This window comes from Chenopodium album, chromosome 1 (assembly GCF_948465745.1).
Source record: "Chenopodium album chromosome 1, dcCheAlbu1.1, whole genome shotgun sequence".
Lineage (NCBI taxonomy): Eukaryota > Viridiplantae > Streptophyta > Magnoliopsida > Caryophyllales > Amaranthaceae > Chenopodium > Chenopodium album.
The window spans coordinates 82,520,312-82,546,837 of record NC_137834.1 but is presented as its reverse complement, the minus strand read 5'-3'; the positions used below and the strand labels follow the sequence as shown (position 1 = coordinate 82,546,837).

The following is a 26,526-nucleotide window of genomic DNA, read 5'->3' as shown; positions in this document are numbered from 1 at the left end:
TCCTAGAATGTAAGGATGAAGTTAACTAATAATTAATTAACGAGAATATATATATGCTTTGCCGACATAACCAAAGTCTTGACAAGACTTAATTAGTCACTTTACCAACGTACAACTATATGGGAACGAACATTAATTCTTTTGATTAAGATTAATAATCGCATAATAATGATTAACAAAGTAATAACGTTATTAACTGTTCCCAATTTTCAGGTCCGATGTTTGCTTCATGGTAAGTTAAACTGTTAGAATTAGAGATTTCGTTAATGGGGTCCACTAAAAACTTGGGTATTACTCTTATCTTGGATATTTGAGGCAAACCTTTTGCCTGAATAAGACAAAGATATTCCATCTTTTAAACATTCTAATTTCCTCATATTTTTTAGGTTTTACTGCTTTTTCATCTTCGACCAACTTAATTAGCTTAAGTTTTGTGATTGTCACAAACTTGTTCTTTTCATGAAGCGTGAAACTTTGGGAATTAGATTATGGATTAGTGCGGCGTACCTTTGAAATTAGTTGTCACATTTTTATACTGTATTTTTGAGGTTAAGAAAATGATATGTTTACTGTTTTAAAATAAATGTTACACTTGTCTAAGACTAGAGTAACTCTAATGTTTGTAATTAGGGACTTGCTTATAATTTTCAAAAATCTCCAATTATTACTCCCTTGTTGAGATTTGTACTTAGGGAGTTACTTTCAAGCAAAATTATATTTCATGACAGTACAAAATTAATGATACGTTCTATGGAGTAATTTTTAGCTCCAATGATCAAGCTACTCCCTAATTACAACATTAGAGTTGCTCTAGGGACTTGCTTATAATTTTCAAAAATCTCTAATTATTACTCCATAGAACGTATGATTAATTTTGTAATGTCATGAACTATAACCGAGTAGGCGAGTCGAGGTCCTACAAGGTACCCACTACTCAGAGTACCCTCCCCAAAAAGGGAAATTTTGCTTGAAAGTTATTCCAACAATAATGTATAACACAACAGTATACCACGAAATGTCACGTATTGATAAAGTAAGACAAATTTAGTGAAATATACATGTGAACCTATATTTGACACGCCCATATACAATGGACAAACATTTAAAAAATCGGATAGATGCATTATAAAAAATTATACATCCGATTCAAAGTTACCTTAAAATGCTAAAAAGTTACCCTATATTGAATGAAAGTTACCCATATATAAAAGTTACCCTAAATTCAACAATAGTTATCCTAAATTCAACAAAAGTTATTCTAAATTCAATAAAAGTTTTTGTATACAATGTCTAAGCTTGACCCATGCTTAGCTTAGAGTCATCCAAATCAAAGTTGATTAGACCGTAAATCCGTAATGTCACGTGCTGACAGTTTCCCCGATGTCCTGGAGCTGGTAGTGGGAATCGAACCCACATCGTTAGCTTGGAAGTCTAGGGGTTATAGTCGATGTTGATTACGAGGCAACCTCCTTATACCTATGTGTCTTACTTCGTGATGTAGGTTAGTGTCATTGCGTATTGTTTCCTCTACTTATTTTCTCGCTGCGCACATGAGGAAGACTGGCCAGGATCGAACCTCAGCTCGGGGATTCAAGCACCGCTCGGGCGATCTGCACTCGTCTCATCTAAAGCCGGGTTGTCAACCCATGGCACGTAGGCTCGACACTAGGCCGCATGCTCACCGGATGACTCTCACCACTCAGCAGCAAAATGAGTGACAACAAACATGGTCCGATCCATAAGTTGGTGTCACCATTTTTCCCATGTTAACTCCACTACCTTTGAAATTGCCGGGAATTCAACGGCTTCCTTAATCCCTAAACCCCAAATGCCCTCTTCCTTCTCTCTCTTCCTCTTTCTCTCTCCTCCGCCACCATTTCTCCTCCTTCTTTCCGCCATTGATAACCTTCAAGCTCATCAATTTCCATGCTTTATCGTCTCCATCAATGTAGCAGCCTCCGCCGCCTTCTTCCTCGCCGCCTCGTTAAACCCTTTTCCACTTCTGCCGCCATAATTTCCGACGAACTTCCCCCCAAAACCCTAACCCAAACCCCCAATAACACAGTCTCTGAAATCCTCTACAATTTACGACGTTTCGGCCTCCATCAATTTGTTTCTGGTGGTTATTTTCATGGCGTTTTTGGTTCTAAGTTGGATTCTGATACTGTTGATCAGGTTGTTGATAGATTGAGGATCGAAAACCCGGATTCGGCTATCGGGTTTTATTCCCTGTTGAAGATTGAGTATGGGTTTCGCCATTCGATCAAATGTATGTTTATTGTGGCTCATATTCTTGCTGATATGCGGCAAATTTGGCATTTGCAGGATCTTGTTAAGAAGATTATAGAAGATGAAGGTCAGTTGTTTTAATCTAATGAGTAATTGTTTTGGAGCTTTATTTTGTTTGATCAATGAATTTATGTTGGAGAAGTAATATGATTTACGATTGATTATTTTACAGCTTTTAGCAATTGAATAGCTTATTTTCTTATTGGGATTGAATTTCATGGTTGGAACATTGACAGTTTTCCTGTTTTTGTGTCGGTATCACGAATTCTCGAGAATTTAAGCATTTGCTTTGCAATTCTATTCACATTAATCAGATTTAAATGAATCCGAATCGTAGTTTGCTCCTATCTGTGTATCTAAAAGTAGAATTAATCTTTTGTAAGCCTTGAGCTACTGCCAGGAAAAAGGCAAATTACAAAGCGCAAGTTATTACTTGTTTTTTAGCTTTAGATTAAATAACCTTTTTGCATTTGGTTCTCACCAAACTGAATTTAAAGCCGGTCATGATCTCTTTCAACAACCGGTGTGGAGTTGCAATTTGCAGGAGCATTACAGTTAATTTTGTCACTGTCAGGAGATTTTTGAATGACCATCTATTTAAGTTAAATATTCCGAACTCTTAATGAAAATCTACAAGCGAAGAACGGTTGTTCATTTGTCTTAGGTTGCTCTGAATATAGGAGCTATGACATAAGTAGGATTATAAGATACACCACCATGGAAATGACGCTCAAAATATGTCACAGTACTCATAGAACTGACCTCTTTGACACCCTCCTTGTAGCCATGTGATATATCTTCTTGTGTAAGGATTGGATAGACTTCCTGTATATACGTTATCTAAATTTCTTGCATTGAATATCTTCTTTAATGTTCGAAAAAGTATGCATGGACTCCATCCTCAAACAGTCATTCTTCAGAAATCGATTGAACCTGAACCTTTAGAAAATTTCTATTTTTAAAGTTGTAATCATCTATCCACTAACAATGTTTTATTTTACCATTTAAGCCAACTATCACTACATTTTGCTGGTGGCATCTATCACCCTACTGGAAAAAGCAATCACGGTATTCCTCCGACCGAAAAGGGTTACCGCTGGGTTGCAATTTTGAATTACTAATAATATAATCATCAATTCCCTATAACATTCCTGAGGAAGCAGTCTTTCTACTGAACTCCGTTAATTGAATTCTTAGAGATAAGATTGCTTGCATTAAATTTTCCAGACCTTCCAATCTTCCATTAGTAACATCGATATTTGGTTACTATTTACTGATGTAGTGATTATCAGCTTATAGTGTTTATTGTTGTTATTTTCTGCTTAGAGAAGTGGCTTATGAATCTTACTCTACTGTTTTTTGGGTTATTTCTGGTGTGATTAGGGTCAGGTTCTGCGCCTTTTCTGTGTGATCTTCTTGATAACAGCTTTAGTGACTGGAATTCGACTTGTCTTGTCTGGGACATGGTGGCCTTTTGTTATTCAAGATGTGATATGGTCCATGACTCCCTTGTTGTTTTAGCAAAGATGAAGATTATGGATTTGCAACCATCAATATACACCTATAATAGCTTGTTGCAAAACATGAAATACACTGATGTAATATGGGATGTATATGATGAAATAAAATCCAGAGATATACAAAGCAGATATACAAATCCCATTTTTATAGATGGCCTTTGCAGGCAATCACTGCTTCACGAAGCAGTAAAATTTTGGCTGGAGACTGAACGAAAGGATAGTGGGCCGTGCATTGTTTCATTCAATGCTCTTATGTCAGGTTTTTGCAGAATGGGCCTTGTTCATATTGCAAAGTCATTCTTTTGCATGATGTTAAAGTATGGGATTCTCCCTGATACATACAGCTACAATATCCTTATTGACGGATTATGTATGGAAGGATCTATAGAAGAAGCTTTGATGTTTATAGATAATATGGAGAAGAATGGTGTTGATCCTGATATTGTGACTTATAATACTATTCTCAAAGGGTTTCATCGACTTGGCTTGGTAAGTGAGGCTGAGCAGATCATTCGGAATATGATGGTCAAGGGTTTGAAGCCAGATAATTTTACATATAAAGTATTGGTATGTGGATATTGCCAGGGTGGCAACTTGGATGAAGCACGTAGACTGCTACATAAGATGGTTTCTCAGGGTATTCCACCAAGCATTATCCCCTATAGTATTGTGCTTGATGGTCTATGTAAGACGGCGCAATTTGACAAGGCAATTAAATTGCTTGAGGAGATGGAAGGCCTAGGGCTAAAACCCGATCTAGTTGTTTACTCTATTCTTATACAAGGCCTTTGCAAGATAGGGGAAGTAGATAGAGCTATACAACTCTGCGGTGAGATGCAGTCGAGAAGAATCTTTCCAAATTTTGTCTCCCATGGAACAATTCTCTCGAACCTATGTGAGAAGGGATTGATGCCAGAGGCAATAGTGTACTTTGAGACCCTAACAAGATGTGATTTATCTTTCAATGTTGTTTTGTATAATATAATGATTGATGGATTTGTGAAATTTGGTAATATTGGAGATGCTGTACAGTTATATACACAACTGTTGGAAAAGGGTATTGATCCAACGATAATCACATTTAATTCTTTGATTCATGGTTTTTGTAGAAGTGGAAGACTAGTGGAGGCCAGAACATGGTTTGAGGCAATTAAAGTACATGGACTTGTACCAAATTCTACAACCTACACTACTCTAATGGATGGTTACTGTAAAAATGAAGATATAACTTCCATGCTTGAGCTGCTCCAGGAGATGATGGCAGAAAATGTAAACCCAAATCATGTCACATACACTGTTCTGATTAAAGGTCTCTGCAACCAAAGGAGGTGGCAGGAATCTTTTCAAGTACTAGCAAATATGTACAGCAAGGGTCTAAAACCAGATCAAGTAACTTATAATACCATTATCCAATGTCTTTGCAAAGCTAAGGACTTGAATACAGCTTTATGGCTACATGATGAGATGATAAGGGAGAATCTTCAGCCTAGTTCTGTCACTTATAATATTCTCTTGAATGGCCTCTGCTTATATGGTGGTTTAAAGGCTGCAGACAATTTAATGTGTTTTCTTCAACATCAGCAGATTAGTTTGTCAAAGGTTGCTTACATGACGTTGATAAAAGCGCATTGTGTCAAGGGAGATACATCTGCCGCAATAGTAATTTTTCATTGCATGCTGCAACAAGGTTATCAAGTCTCCATCAAAGATTATAGTGCTATTATAAATAGGTTGTGCAAAAGGGGATTCTTAACTGAAGCAAAGCTTTTTCTCTGCATCATGTTATATGAGGGACTTTCACCTGATAAGATTCTCTATGGTGTGTTGGATGAGACATTTCTATAATATGATCTATGAGAAGCAAAGTTTTGTTTGCCCCTTTATCTCAGAATGTTGAGAACTTGAGATGTTGTTGCAATGAGTTTGCATGTCAGGTATGCAGAACTTGCATTTTTTGTTCATGTTTTTATTTCTAATTTTGGTACATATAACTTACACTTTGCTTAATGCAACCACTGGCATGATCTTTAAAAATATTTTCTCTCTCAAGTATAGATGGCTATGTGATATCTTTTACAATTTGGCTTTTGCATTTGATGTGGAAACTTATATGGTCTGTAACCTTTCATTTATTCATTGGTTCGAATGCTGATTTGCAAACTGCATATATGCTCTTTTTATAATTTAGAGGAAAAAAAAAATTCTGTTTGCCTCAGTGGCAATGGAAAGCAAATAGTTTAAGTGCTCTATAAACTAAGAGCATTAATAAACTAGCGTTTTTAGAGTTTTTTTCATGCTTTCTTTGTAAGGTGTTATTTAACCTTTTAATTATTCGTTTTTTCTAAGAATAATTCTTGTCAATATATCTCATCACTGTTTGGAAATTTTGCCAACAACTACCTTTTAAATGACCACTTTTGAGAACAACTACCATTTAAAATTTTCTTTAAAAAAAACTACCACAAAGTCACAAAAACTTTGAGTAGCACTATCACGTTTTATTTTCCGAGAAGAATTTCCGGTTGAGAAAGCCTAGTTTATAAAATTTCAATCAATTGTGGTATAGAAAACAAGAGATTTCGATAGTAAAACACAATTATAGGTCAATTATCTTTAATTTTGCATTATAGTGTATTTAATTTCTCAATTAAATCTTAAAATTAGGGTTTATGGTCAAAAAATTGAATTAAGGGCTTTACGAAATTGGGGGGATTTGGGGCAATTGAAGTGTATAATCCAATTAAGGGTTAATGTAGTGCAATATTATCATTTAATTTGGGTTTTTTGAGGGAAATTTTATAAAATATGCCCCAAAAACGGAGATTCTTGCTGGAAACAATAAATGTGGTAGTGCTAGTCAAACTTTTTGTGTTTTTGTGGTACTTTTTTCAAAAGAAAATTTTAAATGGTAGTTGTTCTCAAAAGTGGTCATTTAAATGGTAGTTATTCGCAAAATTTCCTCACTGATTTTTATTTTTAGCTTGTACCAACCCTTGTAATTTGAAAGTTCTTTTTATGTTATGCACTTCTATGCTTTTTCGGGGATGTGGAGAAGCTGTACCATGACATTGACATTGTCATGAGACGCACCTTGCGAAATTACAAAGTAACAATCGTTATAATAATTTTTTGTCACTCGATTTGCTCAATTATGCTGCTATAGAAAACTGAAGTCATAAAAAATATCATGGTTTTTCTTAATATTGTTTCCCCTTTTCCCTAGTTAAGGGTATATGGAGGAAATTTTACCTTTTCTTAACATTGATTTTCTTAACTGTCTTGATATGTTTATTTATTTTTTCAGTTTTTTAAAGCTGAATCTTTAGTGAAATTACTGTTTAGGCATTTTTATTTTGGGTTGCAAGGAGAATCCGTGGGTGTCAGAGTTCGAAAACAGCTTGGTCTTGTTTGGAATCTATATTTTCTAGCAATTAAGTACTACACACATTGTAATACTAAGTTTCTCAGTTTTGATAAAACAAAGAATTGCTTGGTTCAATTGCAGATGTGGCAGTTAGCTCCTTGAGGGGACAAGCTGCTGATGTAGAAAGATGCTCACTAGAGCATTACTCTATAAGTTCGCACCATGGGTCTGATTTAAAATATTATCACTCCCTAGAGAATCTGTAATGCAACCTTCCATAACTATATAGAATTTGACCCAGTCAAATGCTAATGGGGACCCTGAATGATAAGTGCCTTGAGAATTCTGGATTTGTATCTTATCTAGTTGGAATAAAATTAGATTTTAATTCTTGATTATTATTAAGGCACTTTGAAGAGCATAATTGGCAGATTTCATGAAGGCAGAGGATTATCTTGGACATCTTTCTGAAATTAGAAGTTTTGATATATGTCAAACAGATACAACCAATGTTAATATCAACCTTCTATGAAATTTTAACTGTTACACAGCCTTGTCATAGCCTTTGTGTATCTGAAATTAGAAGTTTTGATATATGTCAAGCAGATACAACCAATGTTAATATCAACCTACTATGAAATTTTAACTGTTACACAGCCTTGTCCTAGCCTTTGTGTATCATGCATTTGGTGGATGAAGCCTGATATTCCTGGACGACGAACGCATATCATATTCCTGGTCATTCAGGATATAGCATATTAGTTTTGTGTATTGTCTACAAGACGGATGTTATCATACAGGCTAGGATTTATTGCCAATATGGGGGTGGGGATCAAGCAAACATTCTGTATATCCTGAGGATAGCAATAAGTGGCACTGTATTTAACGGTCTAAGTGTCTAACCCCATCAACATCATCTTAATTGCTTTGATTGCGTTGATATCTTATAGAAATGGCCTTGATTCATATATAAATTATGTATGCTACTTTTCAGCATATGTATCATCAAGCCTAATCTTGTGAGCCTGTGAAATATAGGAGCCGATCTAATTATTTGTCTGGTCATCATGCAGGAGAACTTATGCTTGCAAGACTGATGTGTTGAAGATATGAATATGTATATGGCTGCCATGACAAGAGAAAACCATTAAAGTAGCTGTTGTTGAAACTATACTTCTGGTTTTACTTGGAAAATGTCCTGCAGAGAGAGACTACTATCAATAGCTGGACCTGTGCAGTTGTAACTGCATATGTAGAAATTGTGGAATGTGTTTTTATGGTTAGCAAGCTGATATTGGCTATAGTTACAACAACTATGGATGTTCAGTATGAGACCATTGTGCTGGAATTCTTGGGTTTTCAAGATGTACCTTGGCTTTTCTAAAATTAGGTAATGAAGTAATTTTAATCATACTTAGATATTGGATTGTCATGTACTTTGTCACTGTCAGTCACTAACTGTTTGACTTTGTTAGTCATGTTGCAAAGCCATCATTGTAGGATCCTTATCATCGGTACTTGATGGAATCTGATATCTAACCAGTGATCAATTGCATGAGCTACTATATAAGATTCTGTGGTGACTTCTAAATGTAGAATGATTGCACCAGTCCTGTTATTTGCTTCGGCGTTGTCAGGGTTCATGCATAAGATTACATTAAGGGGTCCTGGTATTTATACCACCATTTTAGGATGTTTCATAAATATTGCAACATTTTCTTTTTTGTGCATGCTTTCTTTCTTTCTCTCTTTTCATTACATGGGTCTATGTCTTTATTTCTCTCTATCTCTCTCCCCATCTTAAAATCCATGCCTACCTCCCTTGTTGCAATATTAGGGGAACGGAGTAAGAATATAAAATAGAGATTATTAATCTGGGTTCTGGCGTGATGTTTGGTTGGACATGAATGGTGTTCTACACAAACCAAATGTGGAGTGTTCTAGATTTTTTTACTCACATTAGTTTACACTTAATTTTATTTGCTTTTTTCTCACACCCATCTATCCAAAGAGAAATTGCCTGGCCTGGCAGGCTTTGTATCTTATTACATTCTTTGTTTCTTTCCTGAATGAATGGCGTGTCCCAATTGTGGTAACAATGTAAAATATTTTTAATCAAAATTTGATCTTATCCCATGTCAAATATGCAAATTCAAGTTCTGAATAACTTAATGGGTTTCCTCAGGAGTAAAATATTGTACTTCTTTGGAGTTGGATGTTTCATTTGCGGAACAATACAGAAGGCCACCTGTAATTACGAGCCTCATGTTACTTCTGCAATCAAGCTCAATGAACTGTGCTCTGATCCAAATTTTCAGAAAGAGTTGATCTGCAGGTTAGTGTGCTCTTTCTAAGATGAACGTTGTTGTCCATGTCTTGGCTCTTGATAAATGAGTTGGCTCTAGCATGTATGACTGACATGTTCTCTTATTTGACTTCCCCTTAACCTTCATCCAAAGCATGTCCATAGTGGCCTAGGCAAACCTTGAAAAATGTTAACGCGACCCTGATATTCAAATTGGCTTCACAATAAATATGCTAAATTTTCCTATTGCTTTGAGGAGCCTATTTATGAACTTCAATAGTAGTGTAGCTATGCTCTATGGAGCTTGAATATCTATGTTTCAATTGCATCACGTAGCTTGTTTACTTCAATTTGTTAGATGGTGTGTCTGGTAACTTGGTAAGTGAAGTTTCATATGATTAAATTGCTTAAGGGAATGACTTATCAAATTCAAACTAATATAATCATAGTAAGCTCTCTATTGTTGTATGTATTCTCAACCCCAAGGAAAATTTATTATGGGAGGAGAAAGGTAAGATGGACTTGTTTAGTAAATGACTTTTAGTGATCATCCCGATAGGATATTTCCTTATATCTTAACAAAAAAATTAATTGGTTAGTGTCTCTTCAATTGGTTCATAAGCTGGTTTTTCATCCTAAAATGAAAAATATAGCTAATCTGTGTGCCTGTAAGGTCCGGGTGGGGTGTCAGACTGTCAGGTAGTTTGGCTTTGAGTGATATTGGAAATTGTACTAAAGGTGCCTCTTTTATATGAAATCATATATGAATGAACGGGAATCCAAGTTAATGAAGAAACTTGTTTTTGATGCATGATTGTGTAAATTTCAGGTAGTAACTTCTCAGCGTAACAAGCCATGCCACAAGAACTGAAGTCAAGAGATAGGTAAATATACTGTTATAGGATCTTTATTTTTTTGATGTCTTTTTCTGATCTGTGTCTAGGCTTCTAACAATTTCAAATTAACTTTCCATAGATAAAAAATCCAATTTTAGTCGAGCTTATTGGCTATCATTACGTGTATAGGTTTATAGGATTCACACGCTATATAAAATTTGAAGATTTATGGATACACTTCTGGTTTTTTTTTTTTACTAACTGTACCTTTGTTGGTGAGAAGTGGAGTAAATTGTGGCCTTGTGGGGGATATTTTTTTACTAACTGCACCTTTGTTGGTAAGAAGTGGAGTAAATTGTGGGGGATATTAAAAATTTCCATCTGATTACAAAGGGGAGAGAAAGTGGGGTTTCAATAGATTAAATGTTGATAAAACTGCCAAAAATAAATGTCTGTAAACAGAAGTGTTGATGTGTGAGTGTGTGACAGCATACAAAAGTCCAAAAGTGTGAAAACGTTCCAAAATTGGAAAAGGTGCTATTATTATGCAATGACCAAAAAAGGGAGTATGAAGCATTACATTCACTATATTATATATCTTGCAACAATCCGCAAGTATTAGTGTACATACTGGTCTAAACAAAAATGAAACTCTCATTTGAAGATTAATTGTGGGATAAATTCTTAAAGTTACTCTTCGTTACAACAGTATTCATCTTAGCTGCTATACCAGGTCAATAGGGTTGTCAATCGTCAGTTTTCTGCATGCCATTAATAAAACAATAATTTTTAGCATGCCTGAAAACCTCATCATCACACACGTGAAAAATCATAAAAATAAAGTTTCACAAAGATAATCCTGTGTGCTTACATCAACTCTGCAACAGCCTCAAAGGCTTTTTTTTTTTAATTCTTCTTAATACTACCTTGATCCTTATTATAATAAATTATAAAGGCTTATGACTGCTTGTACTTCAGTTTTGAGAGGCTTATAACTGGTGACTGTTTAATTATTCTTACCGTTGCAGCCTCTTTTTTAAGGTTTTGGTACTCCAAGCTGGTTCAGTTCTCTCACCAGCTCATCAAGGCCAATTGCTGAACTTCCACCTTTTCTCACAGCTTCTAATGCCTTCTCCCTCATTGCCCTAGCCCTTGCCTTCTGTGGTATTTGTTGACCAATTGACTCATATATGATTTGACCCAATGAATCTGAATTAGGAACCATGTGTTCGCCTTCACATAGCCGAATTGCCAACCCTGCATAGTCTACTAACTGCTTGGCATTTTGGAACTGGTCGGCTTCCATTGGCCAAGCTAAGATCATCACTCCTGCTATTACACTCTCTAGTACTGAGTTCCACCCACAGTGACTCATGAACCCACCTACTGCTTTATGGTTCAGTATCTCCACTTGTGGTGCCCAACCTTTTAGCACCATACCCCGATTAGACACCCGCTCCTCAAACCCATCTGGGACCTTTTGACTCGAGGCAGACTTGACCACCCATATGAACCGGGTCTTGCTTTGCTCTAAACCTAAAGCCAGAGCTCTGATTTGAGGTTCTGTCAGCAGCTTTTGACTTCCAAAACATACATACAGCACACTATCACTAGGGCATGTATCAAGCCAGTTGAGTACATCATATCTGGTATTAAAACCCGGGTTAACCCTCTTGGATAAGCCTATTAAGCTTAACGGGCCAACGCTGTATACACGGTCATGACCCAGTTCCTTTTTTACGAGGTTTAAATACTCCCCTTCTAAGTCGTAGAAAGAATTGAAAACATTTCCCCAGCTCTTGGAATTTGCATGCAGGCCTGCCTTAACAATCTCCCAATCGGGATCATCCTCCCTGAACTTTCTAAATATAGATGGTAACTGGTCCAGAGTAAAAGAAGGCGACGAGGGTAGATCTGAAAATTCAAAAGTATTTGAAATATTTTGTTTTCCCAAGTCCTGCCATAGATGGGTAAGTATACAGGTCAAAAATGCAGAGGATGTAAAAAATGCTATTCTTGGTATGTTTAGCTGTGTTGCCCAATCTTGGGTGCACCCGAGGAAGAAATCAGAGATTATAGCCTGAGGGGGCGATGGGTGGGACCGGAACCACTGAATGACCTCTCCTTTTAGCTTGCTAAGTGCAGCAGTGACGGGAGCATTACCAGAATTGCCGATGTCCTTTATATTCTCTACCCCAAGAGGAAGTTTAGTGTGAGGAGGAAAGGGTAAGACCAAGGGATCGATGGAAGTTGGGTAGGTTGAGAGTAGTGGGGTTAAGGCAGGGAGGTTTTTTGGGGTGATCAAGACTGTAATTTTAAGTCCTCTGAGAGCTAATTGATGGGTGAGGTCTAGCAGGGCAGGCATGTGGCCTTGAGCTGGGTATGGAAAGACTAAGATATGGGTGGCGGAAGCGGCAGTAACAGTGTCGGTCATTTTTTTGGTTGTATATTACTATATGAGTAGAGGTTAAAGGAAATTAACTACAGGTTTATTGGGAAAGGTTTTTGGATTCTACGTTCTTGGGATGATATGATACATGGACCCCTTCCCCCCCCCCCCCCCCCCCCCCCCCCCCCCACCCCCCCGTCCCTTTCTTGTTTTTGTATTTTACAGTGACTTACAGATGGTATGCTGTATGTTTTCCCTCACACAGCTGTATTGGCATGCTTGTATACTCTACCAAAATCCTAGCGCTGGCAAACTGATCAGTCTCCATTGCCCAAGCTAAAACCATAAAGCCATCCGTAATTCTCTCTTGCAATGAGTTCCATCTTTGTGACAACAAACCCGCCTACTGCTTTGTGATTCAGTATTTTTACTTGTGTAGCCAACCCTCTAATTATCGAACCCTGGTCCAAGATGGCGAGATGCACTCCTCAAAACCATGTAGAATGTTGTGGCTGGCTGCTGAGTTTACTACCCATACAAAGTGAGTTATTCGGCGTTTCAAACCTAGTGGTAGAGCCTTAATTTGGGGTTCATTTAGCATATTTGGACTCCCAAAAAATACATACAAAACGCTCCAATCTTGACATTTGTCAAGCCAATTGAATACAATACAATTATCTCTTTACCCCTTAGTGCTGCATATATTATACCTGTTTAAATGTCTCTTTCAATTGGATACTATATGTATATAATAGAGATGGTAAGGTAAACCTACTGTAGCTGTATGGAAAATGCTCATTTGGTAGATCCAAGTCTCTGGTCTTTTTAAATTGAAGTTATACATCATAAAAAGACAATACGGTGTTTTTTATATAATATTTTCTTAATTTTTTTTTTTAATTCCTAGTTAAGAGGAGTAGGTTTATTCTATTGTTTTTTTTGGTCATGTATCAAATTAACAACTCGAAGCTTATTAATGAATTGAATTTTGATATATATTTTTAAATGTAGTCATTATGTTCACATGGGAAGCCATGTGCCTCGCTACCATGTTGAGTAAACTTTATGTTAATTGTACAAATGGAGTAAGATTACATAATAGAATCCAGTATCTGCTCAGGCTTTCAATGTTTAGTATTGCTATATTGAATTGCAGGTTCTATTGCATTTAGTAATACTTTTGAAGCATCTATAATATTACATCACATAAGTGAATGTGTTAGAATTCCCGACTTAACATGTTTAAGAAATGTTTACTTCCTCAGGGGTCCGACATAAGACTTCCTTCCATACGATATACAAGCATGAAAGGTGCTGTTATAGAGTTATGGGTACTGCCAACAGAAGATTGAACGCAAATCAAAGATTTCATTTCTTCAGGTGATTTACAAGGTAGATTCCTTTCTGAGATTTTCTACAACCTCTTATGATAAAGCTATGAGCCTAATAGCCCATGAGTCCTGACAATTGCGAGTTCTTAAATTCTGACTTGTGTCGAGGCTTTTAACAGTTTCAGATTAATTTTCCATAGATAAAATATCCAATCATAGTCGAGCTTATTGGCTGTTATTATGTGCATAGAAATATAGGATGTACAGGCTATACAGAATTTCAAGATTTATAGAACTTACTCTTCTGTTTTTCCCCTAATTGCACCTATTGGCTTAAAGTCTAAGAAATGGAGCAAGTATTGGGGATATTATTAATTCTCATGTGATTACAAAGGAGAGAGAGTGGGGTTTTAATATACTTTCCTCCATCTTTTTAATCTCTAATTATTAATGATGAAAAATTATATGATGATATTATTAAAATATATAGTGAGATGATTCTAACAAAATTCCACGACGATGTTTTATTATAGCTATAAGCCTATAAATCATAAAAGTTAGTCAAAGTAGAGTTTGTGAATAGTGTTAGAAGTCAAAGCGTGTTAACTAAAAAAATAACAAATAAAATCATCCAAAAAAAAAGTCTATAAAGAATAAAAGCTTGGTGTGCGAACGCATACCAAAAGTGCGAAAAAATATCAAGATTGAAAATGGTGCAATTATCATGCAGTGGCCAAAAGAGGCACTTTGAACTGTAAGCAACAAATTGACATTCACTATAGTATATACTTCTTGAACACATACAAGAGTTTGTGTACAAAATGGGCTGAACAAAATTAAAACTCTCATTTGCAGAGTGAATTATGAGAGGAACAAATTTTGGAAGTAATTCTTCATTAGTATAGTATTTTCCTTTGCTGCTTTTATGTAAGGTCATTATAAGGATTGACAATCGTCAGCTATAATAAAACATCGTCGTAGAACATGCGCTGTTTTACAGATTATATTGTAGAACATCGTCAGCTATATATTGTAGAACATGCCCTGCTATAATAAAACATCGTTGTAGAACATGCCCTGTTTTACAAATTATATTGTAGAACATCGTCAGCTATATATTGTAGAACATGCCCTGCTATAATAAAACATCATCATAGAACATCGTCAGCTATATATTGTTTTATTAAAATATATTAATAAAACAATATATTTTAGCACGCCTGAAAACCTCGCATACACACCTGAATAGATTTACAAATTATTTATTAATTTTCACAAAGGTAGTCCTGTTTGCTTACATCAACTCTGCAACAGCCGCAAAGGCATTTTGTTTCTTTTAAAAACTTAGATTCTATAATAAATTATAAAGGCTGTTGACTGCTTATACTTCAGCTTTGAGGACTCATAACTGGTGATAGTGTAATTATTCTTAATAAACTATTAAGGCTTATGACTGCTAATACTTGAGCTTACAGAGACTTATAAGTCATAACTGGTGATAGTGTAATTATTCTTACAGAAACTGCCTCATTTTCAAGTCTTTGGTACTCCAAGCTGGTTCAATTCTTTCACTAGCTCATCAAGGCCTACTGCTGAACTTCCGCCATCTTTAATCGCCCCTAATGCCTTCTCCCTCATTGCCCTAGCCCGTGCCTTCTGTGGTATATCTTGACTAATCGACTCATATATGATTCCAGCCAATGAATTGGAGTCAGGCACCGTGTGTTCACCTTCACATACTCGAATTGCCAACCCTGCATACTCAACTAATTGCTTGGCATTCTGGAACTGGTCAGCTTCCATTGGCCAAGCTAAAATCATCACTCCTGCTATTACACTCTCTAGTAATGAGTTCCACCCACAGTGACTCATGAACCCACTTACTGCTTTATGGTTTAGTATCTCCGGTTGTGGAGCCCATCCTCGTAGCACCATACCTCGATCAGAGACCCGCTCCTCAAACCCATCTGGTACCTGTTGACTTGAGACAGACTTGACCACCCATATGAACCGGGTCTTGCTTTGCTCTAAGCCTAAAGCCAGAGCTCTGATTTGAGGTTCTGTTAACAGCTTCTGACTTCCAAAACAGACATACAACACACTATTATCAGGGCATGTATCAAGCCAGTTGAGCACGTCATATCTAGTATCTACACCCGGGCTAACCCTCTTGGATAAGCCTATTAAGCCTAACGGGCCAGTGCTGTATACTCGGCCATGACCCAGTTCTCTCTTTATGTGATCCAGATACTCCCCTTCTAAGGCGTAAAAGGAATTGTAAACATATCCCCAGCTGTTGGAATTTGCACACATGCCTTCTCTAACAATCTCCCAGTCAGGATCACCCTTCTTGAACTTCCTAAATATAGAAGGTAACTGGTCATGAGTAAAGGAAGGCGACGAGGGCAGATCTGGAAATTCAAAATTGTTTGAATTATTCAGCTTGTCTGATTGCTGCCATAGATGGGTAAATATACAGGTCAAAAATGCAGATACTGAAAAGAATGCAATTCTAGGTATGTTGAGCTGTGTTGTCCAATGTTGGGTGCACCCAAGGAAGAAATCAGAAATTATAGCTTGAGGGGGAGAAGGGTGGGACCGGAACCACTGTATAACTTCCCCTTCTAGCTTGCTAAGTGCAGCAGTAACGGGCGCATTACCGGAATTTCCAATATCCTTTAGATTTTCTACCCCTAGAGGAACTTTAGGGTGAGGAGGTAAAGGTAAGACTAAGGTTTCAATGGAAGTTGGGTGGGTTGAGAGGAGTGGGGATAAGGCAGGGAGGTTTTTTGGGGTGATCAAGACTGTAATTTTAAGTCCTCTGAGAGCTAATTGATGGGTCAGGTCTAGCAGAGCAGGCATGTGGCCTTGAGCTGGGTATGGAAAGACTAAAATATGGGTGGCGGAAGCGGCAGTGGTAGCAGTGTCGGCCATGTTTTTTGCAGCGTTGTATATGACTATGAGTAGAGGTCGATTAAGAAAATTCAACAACAGGTTTATTGGGAAGGTGTTTGCCTTTGTGGATGATGTGATTTACATGGACCCTTCTTGTTGATTTTTTGAAACACCGTACTACACTTTATTCATTTTCTTGGGTTATCATTTCTCCTTTATCTGAAAAGAAAATGACAGTAGTCCAATACCATGGTGGAGCTTGTGGACATGTTCGTGGGCTCCCGCCTTGTTCTGTTTTCTACAGCCTTTTTTTTTTTTTCCTTTTCTATTTAGGGTGTATATCGGTCGTGTTCGGAAAAACATACTCCTACTGACACAATCAAACTTTGTTCACATGTTGATACACAAACATAAAATTAGTACGGAGTAAAAATTTGACCTTATTTATATATATACACCTATAATTTTAAAATACTTGATTTACTTTTCATTTCCGAATGTTTTTAAATACTAGCTCCATTTCGTTATTTGAAAAGCTTTTACAATATTTATTTTTTTTTTCTCTCAACTAGTGGGTCTAACATAAATCATATTTTATTAATTTTATTTTCTCCTTCAATTCTCTACACTATTTTTGCTTTTTACAATTTTTTTATTCTTCCACCTATCTCACAACTTCTATATTTTATCACTTTTTCCAATTTCTCCTAAACTCCGTGCATAGAGAAATGAATCAAGTATTTAAAATGGAGGGAGTAGGTAATACTTGCTTCATTTCTCTATGCGCGGAGTTTTAGCAGAAAGTAACTCCCTTCGTTTTTAAATACTTACTTCATTTCTCCATGCGCGGAGTTTTAGGAGAAAGTAATAAAATATTGGGTTGATGATTTTAGAAATGAAAGATAGGGCCCAAAAGTAGCGGCGAACAACACAATGGGGTAACAAAATGTAGGGCTGGTAATCCCTGACCCGACCCGATAACTCAACATGAACCTGACCCGAAGTTGTCGAGAGAAATTCGAACTCGACCTGACCCGAACAACCCGATTTGATCCAAATTACATATTTCATAATAATATTAAGTTTTACACTATTTTTGATGGTTTCTAAATATAACTTGAAATCGACTTGAAATCTAACCCGAACCCAACCTGTTGAGCCGAATTGCCACCCCTAACAAAATGTAGCAAAGCAAGCAATAATGATGGCGGCCTTCTTAATTTCATTCGTATTTTGATCGATAAAGCGTACGCTCACAGAATACTTCAGGACTGGAGTGAAAAGACACAAACGCAACTTGATAGACAGATTTCTCTGATAAACAAAGATTTTCTATCCATTTTTAGCAGATCGGGGGTGATCACTGTGGTACCCATTTGAATTTTCCTATGTTTGAATCATTTAATGTGCTTTAATTGTCTACATTTTTATTCCGTCTTGTAATAAAATTGTGAAAAGTTACTTCTTGAATAATATCCATTGTGAATTTGTGATTATAATTGAAACCTTGATGACATTTTTATTTTACATTGGTGAGAATTTGTGATTAAACTTTGAATTTCTCTTTAATATATATATATATTTATATTTTTTTTAGTATGACTAAGTAAATATAGGTAGATCATCATTTTAATGACAATTAGACACATTTTGAATTTTATATTATTCATATACACTAATTTTGATTATAATTTTGTACCGACGGTTTCTGAGTCCAAGCAAAACCAGTTAGAACAATTAACAAGGGGGGAAATTGGGTATGTATTATGGAAAAGTTAAAGGGAGATGAGGATGAAGAGGAGAGTTAGTTATTTAACGGATATTTTTAATAAAAACTTTCAGTAATGCTATTTTATGTGAAAGTAAAATAAAAACAAAGGCAATGATAATCTTTATAAAAAATAGCAAATTTTCCTAAATTAAATACAAGTACACACTTATATTTGATGTAAATAAATTATTGGACTTGATAAATAAAAAAATTGATGTTCATAGATTTCAAGTTTTTAATGCAATATTTTGGCTCAACTCTTTCACCAACTTATTGACATCAGATGATGAGCTGCCACCAAGTTTCACGGCCTCTAATGCCTTCTGTCTCATCTCCTTAGCATTCTCCTTCTGTGGTATATTCTCGTTGATCGATTCGCTAATGATCCGAGCCAATTCATCCGATTCAGGCACCGTGTGTACTCCCTCACATACGCGAACAGCCAACTCTGCATACTCTACAAACTGCTTGGCATTGTGGAACTGATCAGCTTCCATCGGCCAGGCTAAAACCATCACTCCTGCTATTATGCTCTCAAGTAACGAGTTCCATCCACAATGACTCATGAACAAGCTCACTGCCTTGTGGTTTAATATCTCAACTTGTGGTGCCCATCCCTTAATCACTAAACCTTGTTCTTTGACTCGCTCCTCGAACCCTTTTGGGACTAATTGGCTACCTTCTGCCTTGATCACCCACACGAAGCGTGTCTTGCTTTGTTCTAACCCTAATGCAAGAGCCTCCATTTGGGGATTCGATAGTGATTTCTGACTCCCAAAACAGACGTACAAAACACTCTCATCAGGGCATCCATCAAGCCACTTGAGCACACCATAACCAACATCAGAATCCGGGTTAACCCTCTTGGGTCCACTTATTGACCTTAATGGACCTACACTGAACACTCGGTCATGACCCAAATCTTTTTTCACTTGATCTATATACTCCCCTTCTAAGGAATAGAAAGAATTGAAAACATAACACCAACTTTTAGGATTTGTAAGTAAACTTTCTTTGAAAATCCTCCAATCAGAGTCATCCTCCCTATAGTTTCTAAATAAAGTAGGTTGTTGCTCCTTATGTAAGGAAGGGGATCTAGGAATGTCTTGCATTTGTATAATGTCTAGAGTACGAAACTTGGCCATGTTTGTCATTAGTCGTTGAAAAAAACAAGTAAAGAATGCTCCTGAGGTGAAGAAAGCAATTGTCGGTATGTTGAGTTTTTCTGCCCAATGTTGGGTGTACCCGAAGAAAAAGTCATATATAATTGCTTGAGGAGGAGAATGGTGGGATTGAAACCATTGTATAACTTCTTCTTCTAGTTTGCTTAAAGCTGCAAGAATAGGAGCAACTCCGTCAACTCCTATATCTTTTATATTTTCAACACCTAAAGGGAGTTTTGTGTGAGTAGGGAGGGGTAAGACTAATGTATGAATAGAATTTGGATGAGTTGAGCAAAGTGGGTTTATGATAGGTAGGTTTTTAGGAGTGACCAAAATGGTGATACTTAGCCCTTTGAGTGCTAGTTGATGAATAAAGTCTAGGAAAGGAAGCATGTGGCCTTGTGCTGGGAATGGAAAGGCTAGTACGTGAATATTGTTCGTGGCGGGGGTGGTGGTAGTGGTGGTGGTGGCAACGATGGGGAAAGTGGGAGCTGACATGGTGTTTGGTGGTGGTTGTGTATGGACGTAAATGAATGGTTAAATGGGTGACTAAAACAAGTGAATGTATGGTTTACTTATAATGCAAATGGTGTCCTTAAATTGTCACACCATTATTCTGTTGTGCTTAAATAAATATTGATTTCTTGCACGTTTGTAGAACACAAATAATATACGATATGTGATGGTCCCTATTTTACATTACTAGCATCTTGAATTTTGGCAACCTTGTGTTTAAATGCTTCGTCTTTTAAAGATTACACTTGTTTGATTTTTTTTTTTTTTTTAATTTCCAACTAGTCTTGAATTCTTAATGCATAAATATCTTTAATTTCGTACTATATTATTAGAATTTGTAATTATAAGTATACATAGTACTATAAAAGCGAATCTAACTATATTTCACATGACTATTTTTTTTTTTTTTTTTTTTTTTTTTTTACCAATAAATTACGGATTAGTGGTGGTGATCAATTTTTCTAAAAGTTGACTCAGAAAATTTAATTGAAACAATCTCAGAAGAATGGAGATTGTATTGTACATTGAGTTATGGAGTTTGTTAGAGTAACTATAATGACAAGCTAATTTGACAATTAGCTTGTCATGCCACATAAGCTTTTAAGTTAATTATCATTTTAGCTACTTTTTGCTCAAATTGCTAGCTATTAGCTTAGTATTAATTGTTGGATAGAAAATACATGGAAAGAGCTTAATTGGTGTAATGAGCATTTTTATTTTGGCAAGTTTAATTCCCAAGCAAGTTAGCTTGGCAAATCTAATTTGCTTAGCCAAGCTTATTGAGTTTTCTAGCTCCAATGGTTAAGCTAGAAGCTAGGGAATTAATGAAATTGCAAGCAAGTCCCTAGCTACAATCATTGGAGTTGCTCTTATGACTCATGCATGAGTAATAAAGGGTCACGCTCCACACTGTGTGAAATGTAATTACTGTAGACAGAATGTAGTAATCATCAATTAATTGCCCCAACTCTTAATCAATTTTCAGATTCTCTCATATAATTAGCACATGAGCAATTTATATTCTATATTTGGTTGAGCGTTATTATTTATTTATATTCTATATTTGGTTGAGCGTTATTAATAACTCAATATAATCAATCAATATATATTATTAAAACTCATGGCAAGACATGTTATTTTATCATGTTTCACTAATTTTGCCATTTGGCATATGATGTGTCCCCAAATCATATCATACCATTAATGATTGAAAAACTCCATGCATTAACCTTCATGTATTAATGTTTAGTTTAATTGATAAACTATTCATATGCATAACACCCTATCTAAATTTCCCTTGGAATGTAACTCCTTAATAATTTCACAATAATAAGTTTGTAAGAAATCAAACATTACTCTATTTTTATTTTGTGCATTAATTCATAAAATTGTAATTATAATGTAAAAGACTTATGCAGTAGTATATAATTTGACGTCAAAATTTATAAAGATTTGAATTACCATTTTTTTACAACGAATTAATTTTAATGTAAAAAAAAAAAAAATTGTTTTTTTATTGTCAAACCAGCTCATACAGACAAAATTCTCAAGCTATTATCTTTATAAAAAATAAATAAATAACCACTTTCCTACAAAATTACTTTGGAATAGGCATACTGCATACAAAGATTTTATGCCCTGTCCTTCAATAGGCATACAACACTTTTTGATGTATCATCTATTTAATCTCTGAATTTGTTCAATAATAACATTTCCATAATATTTAGACCTCCCATCTCTTAGAGGAATTTGTTTTACTTCAAAGGATGAGCCTCATGAGGGAAGGGTTGGATTGGCACTTCACTCGGACAGAGGGAATTACATACCATGTTGATGAATGAAGATGAAAATTATGTTTCTGTTGTGTAGATTTGTGGGAGTAATCTTTACTATCTCATCCCAATACAATCTTCCCTACCATTTTGCTGTCTTTTCATATCAATTTGTTTAAGTGTGCTCATTTACACAATTCATGAAACATACATCCTACAATAGCTTAAGCGGCATCAAATTGCTTGTCACTTAAGCCAACCTCGCGCACTAGTGTAATCTATATTGCTATATAAACTAACGTCATTGTAAAACTTAAAGCAATGTGAAATAATATCAGTAAAAGTAATACTCAATGTATATCTTTACTTACATTATAAATATATATATATATATATATATATATATATATATATATATATATATATATATATATATATATATATATATATATATATATATATATATATATATATATATATATATATTTTTATCATTGTTGCACAATTAACACTATATCCTAACAGCCGTCCTCCTGCCCCCTCCTCGTCCTTGATAGATTTTTCTGGTGATGCTGATGGAAGGCAAAACCACCAGATGCCACCGCGCCACCTACGTATGATTCCTTCAGCGACCTTATGAGTTTACATGCCAAGACAAAGATTAAGACTATAATCAGAAACAAAAACATAAAATAGAATTGTATAGATTTCTCAAATAAGCATTTGTGTAACAGTTGCAAGGATTTAATAAGAGTTCGTCCACGTACAACATGTATGTAACCTCTCAAACTCGATTACTCTTTCATATACACTTATAGTTGTCCAACTTTTGTGCTAACTTAAAAATTGTCCCGATAAAAGAAAGGAAAGAAATGAAGAATTATTCGAATTGCCAAGAGAAAATTCACTCTGACGTAATAATATGAGTTAATAAGCACAATCTACGTATGTACTCAATTTTTGGAGAGTTAACGGAATTTTTACAAAACTAACAGAAATTGCAATTTTCAATTGGTACCCAATTGCAACTTTTACAACCTAATTGGGTACGTACTCAAATTGCAATTTTTGTCAAATTTGAGTACCTTAGATTGTACTTAACTCGATGTAATATTGTTACAAACAGCTTATTAAGAATGATAACTACAGTGCAGGTCAACAACTAAAAAACCTACTTGTATTAAATATATATATATTTTTTTTTGAATTAAAAAAAGAGAACATGACTTTTTATGTTAATTTGATTTAGTTTATAATATCTATGTTATAAACCATTAACACGACTTACAAAAAAGAAAAAAAAAATTGTCGCATTTAATTTGAAGTTGTCCAAAAAAAAAAAGGGGGAATATTGCATTTAGAACAAAACAAAGGAATTATTACCTCTATTACTTTCATGAGTTTTGCAACTTTGGATATTATTTGTGAAATACTATAAGATATTCCAAAGTTGCAAAAAAATATGAAACGGAACTAGTGATATCTATGTTATGTACTGAAAACAAAATAAAGAGGTCTTGCAAGAATTAAATAGTTACCAAAGCGTAAGCACCGGAATGGGAAGCAACCACTCCTCTTGTAGCCCCTTCCTTTCTCTCTGCTATACCTCATCGCCTCGGACTCACCGTAACCATCCCCCGTGGAGCCATAATGGTGTGCCTCAGTCGAGCCATAGCTGCCGCCCCCAGTGGAGGATCCAGGAATCGTGCACTGTGGATTTGAAATTTTAGAGATGTTTATTAAGGCCAAGGTCGATATTAAATGTCCGGGTTCAAAAGGCAACTTTGTATCACATATATACTTCCTCCGTCGTACTATCTAATAAATAAAGTGTGCATTTACGATATTAGCGTACGGAGGGAGTACTTATGTACAAAGCTTTCTTATACTAACGTAAATTAATACTTGTATTATAGATTTTTCTCCATAAAAGTTAAGCTTTGAATAGTGAGTTGCAAGAAAATGATCAAATTTGCCTATGAAAATTACTGCAACTATATACTCCCTATTATGATTAATGTTTGTGATAACAACACACAAAGAAGTATGCATTAATAATGGGAAGTTCCATGTTTATCATTTTAAGAAACGAAATTTGTTTCTTATGGGGGTATTTTTATGAATAAATGAACAACTTTTTTATATTATTGTGGGCTCCACAATTGAATAAAATTAAATAAATTTATTGATTTATTTGCGAATATGTCATGTGGAATCACCATAAAAAACTGGGACATCCTCATAATTTACTACCTCCGTTTCGTATTAGTTGAAACTTTGGAATATTTTATATCTCACAAATAATACCCCAAAGTTGCAACTAATAAGAAACGGAGGTAGTAATAATTATGTACCATATGAAATAACTAATAACAATTGATGATCAATGTGTAGTTGTTAGGAATCTAAGATAAGATATATAGACAAGGAAAAAGATTACTCCGTAATTAAGATGCAAAAAGTCCAAAAAAAAATGGACGAAATAACTTTTGATTGCATATTGTAGATATTTTGAGTATAATAATGTTGCCTGGATTTATTTTGTTGTTTCATTTGAGAGGGTGATACTATTCACATTCACGTTGTAAGTTTGACTGTATTTTACCAATAAAAACATAACTATGTAAACTTAGGCGTAGGATTTACGTACCATCTCACCAGTCCCACCACCTGGGCCTTGGTAGTTTCTTGAGCCACCTGAACCATAGAGGTTAGCCGGGTTCGAACCATAACCGGCACCAAAACCCTCTTCCGCAGCGTAGCGTGAGCCATAGCGGTTACCATCCGCCTTATTGCCATAACTACCGTTGTTGTCTAAGGCACTACCAGAGCCTTTGTAGCTTGAGCCATAACTACCGTTGTTGTCGTAGCCACCCGAGTTTGTACTACTATAGCGGTTAGTCTCAGTTGAACCATAGCCACCACCGGGGCCACCAACCGATGTTCTATAATCTGAGCCATAACCACCGCCGCCGCCATATCCGCTATTGGGGTCTGTACCATAGCGGTTGGTATCGGCCGAACCATAGCGACCAGTGTCTGAGCCATACCCACCTCCCTCCTGGGAACCGTAGCCTCTTTCCATTTTTACCTTCGGAGGGTCGTATAATTGTGGGAAAATGTCAATAGTAAGTTAGAGTGATTGATTATTGTTTGAATTTGGTTAATGAATGATCACTAGTAAAGGAAGTGTCTTTTTAATAAGTGGAAAAGCACAATTACTTTTTTATCAATTAATTAATGGTGAGAATTGAACCTCGCACCTCAAGGATATAAGGTGACTATTAGTGCCACTACATCATAAGTCGGCCCTCTAAAAAGTCCCAAGTATGTAGGCCCTTTGCGTTTCTTTAGTTTGAAGTTTATGGTATTTCAATTCAGCTCATATAAGTTTAGTTCATTTCTATGCTACATTTAAGTTCGATTTGGTTTAAATCAATTTAATTCAATTTAGTTCATTTCAGCTCAATATAAGTCAACTTTTTTTTTTCTTTTTTTGGAAGGAAAGTTAACTTCAAACTAAAGAAATAGGGCTTTAACATACATAGTAGTTACTACAACTCGACAAGTAGTGGATTACAATACGTATATCGGAGATTATTACGTGCGTTAAAAAAAGATTTTTATGATGTTCCTAATTTTGTTCTCTCCGTCCAACTTAAATTACTACCTATCTTTTGAGTCAAACTTTGCAAACTTTAAACTTATATTTTCAGTAATACTTCTTCGTCTTTTTAATTTGTAATAAACTAATATTTCATTTGATTGATTTTAGTTGATAAGTATGGAGTACATCATTAATACTCAAAACTTTTTACAAACAACTAATTATAAAAATCAATAATATAAAATGTACATTTAGAAGCGTATAAACTATAAAAAATATATACATAAATCATTGTAGAACAAAGAGAGCATAAACATACTTAGGTGAAATATCGTTAAATTCATGGTAAAAGATGTTAGATATTTATAGTTCCCCATTGAAATGTTGTTAGATATTTATCATTCTCCCGTCGTGGTGGGGGTGATTAGGGGTATGAACTCCATTATTATAGTAACTCTTGGAAATGTTGCCGACTTCTTTTTTTGTCATTTACATAGCCTACAAAACGGTCGAAATTACACTTTTGCGTCATCGTGTCTATGTACTTGAAGGCTAACCAAAAGTGTCACTTATTTAGTTATTTTAATGACATTTCCTTTATATGATGTGCTTTTTGGCGATGTCTCGTCTCCTTTTTAGATTACTTTTTTCCGTTACCTACGTTTTACTTGCAACAATTGAATATCTCACAAATAATATCAATTGTTGCAAGTACAAAGTAATGGAGGGAGTAGTATCAATCAATAACTATATATATTAAAAGACACA

General features: G+C 35.5%; 2 protein-coding genes and 3 pseudogenes across 2 annotated transcripts; 1 reads left to right on the top strand and 4 right to left on the bottom strand.

Annotated features, from left to right (window-relative positions):
• Positions 1-1,752: 1,752 nt before the first annotated feature.
• On the top strand, positions 1,753-14,297 carry LOC145617098 (uncharacterized). Its single transcript, XM_081671811.1, has 6 exons — positions 1,753-2,356; positions 3,673-5,743; positions 8,247-8,563; positions 9,359-9,508; positions 10,308-10,362; positions 13,969-14,297. The coding sequence occupies exons 1-2, from the start codon at positions 1,927-1,929 to the stop codon at positions 5,652-5,654; spliced, it is 2,412 nt and encodes an 803-aa protein (XP_081527937.1). The 5' UTR covers positions 1,753-1,926; the 3' UTR covers positions 5,655-5,743; positions 8,247-8,563; positions 9,359-9,508; positions 10,308-10,362; positions 13,969-14,297.
• On the bottom strand, positions 11,351-12,748 carry LOC145636937 (UDP-glycosyltransferase 89A2 pseudogene; annotated as a pseudogene).
• A 983-nt stretch (positions 14,298-15,280) lies between the features above and the next one.
• Positions 15,281-16,992, bottom strand: LOC145617018 (UDP-glycosyltransferase 89A2 pseudogene; annotated as a pseudogene).
• Positions 16,993-18,887: 1,895 nt separating this feature from the next.
• LOC145616953 (UDP-glycosyltransferase 89A2 pseudogene) lies at positions 18,888-20,389 on the bottom strand (annotated as a pseudogene).
• A 2,261-nt stretch (positions 20,390-22,650) lies between these two features.
• Positions 22,651-25,293, bottom strand: LOC145616883 (uncharacterized). Its single transcript, XM_081671621.1, has 3 exons — positions 24,802-25,293; positions 23,690-23,861; positions 22,651-22,784 (listed from the first exon to the last, which is right to left on the bottom strand). Exons 1-3 carry the CDS (start codon positions 25,234-25,236, stop codon positions 22,777-22,779), a joined length of 615 nt encoding a protein of 204 aa, XP_081527747.1. The 5' UTR covers positions 25,237-25,293; the 3' UTR covers positions 22,651-22,776.
• Between the last annotated feature and the right edge of the window lie 1,233 nt (positions 25,294-26,526).

What these genes read in the sequence shown, in the direction of transcription:
- LOC145617098 (XM_081671811.1), top strand. Translation starts at nt 1,927, where the DNA reads ATGCTTTATCGTCTCCATCAATGTAGCAGCCTCCGCCGCCTTCTTCCT. An exon ending in GAAGATTATAGAAGATGAAG is followed by an intron (nt 2,357 to 3,672) that starts GTCAGTTGTTTT and finishes TGGTGTGATTAG; the next exon opens with GGTCAGGTTCTGCGCCTTTT.
- LOC145616883 (XM_081671621.1), bottom strand. Translation starts at nt 25,236, where the DNA reads ATGGAAAGAGGCTACGGTTCCCAGGAGGGAGGTGGGTATGGCTCAGAC. An exon ending in GTGGTGGGACTGGTGAGATG is followed by an intron (nt 23,862 to 24,801) that starts GTACGTAAATCC and finishes TCAAATCCACAG; the next exon opens with TGCACGATTCCTGGATCCTC.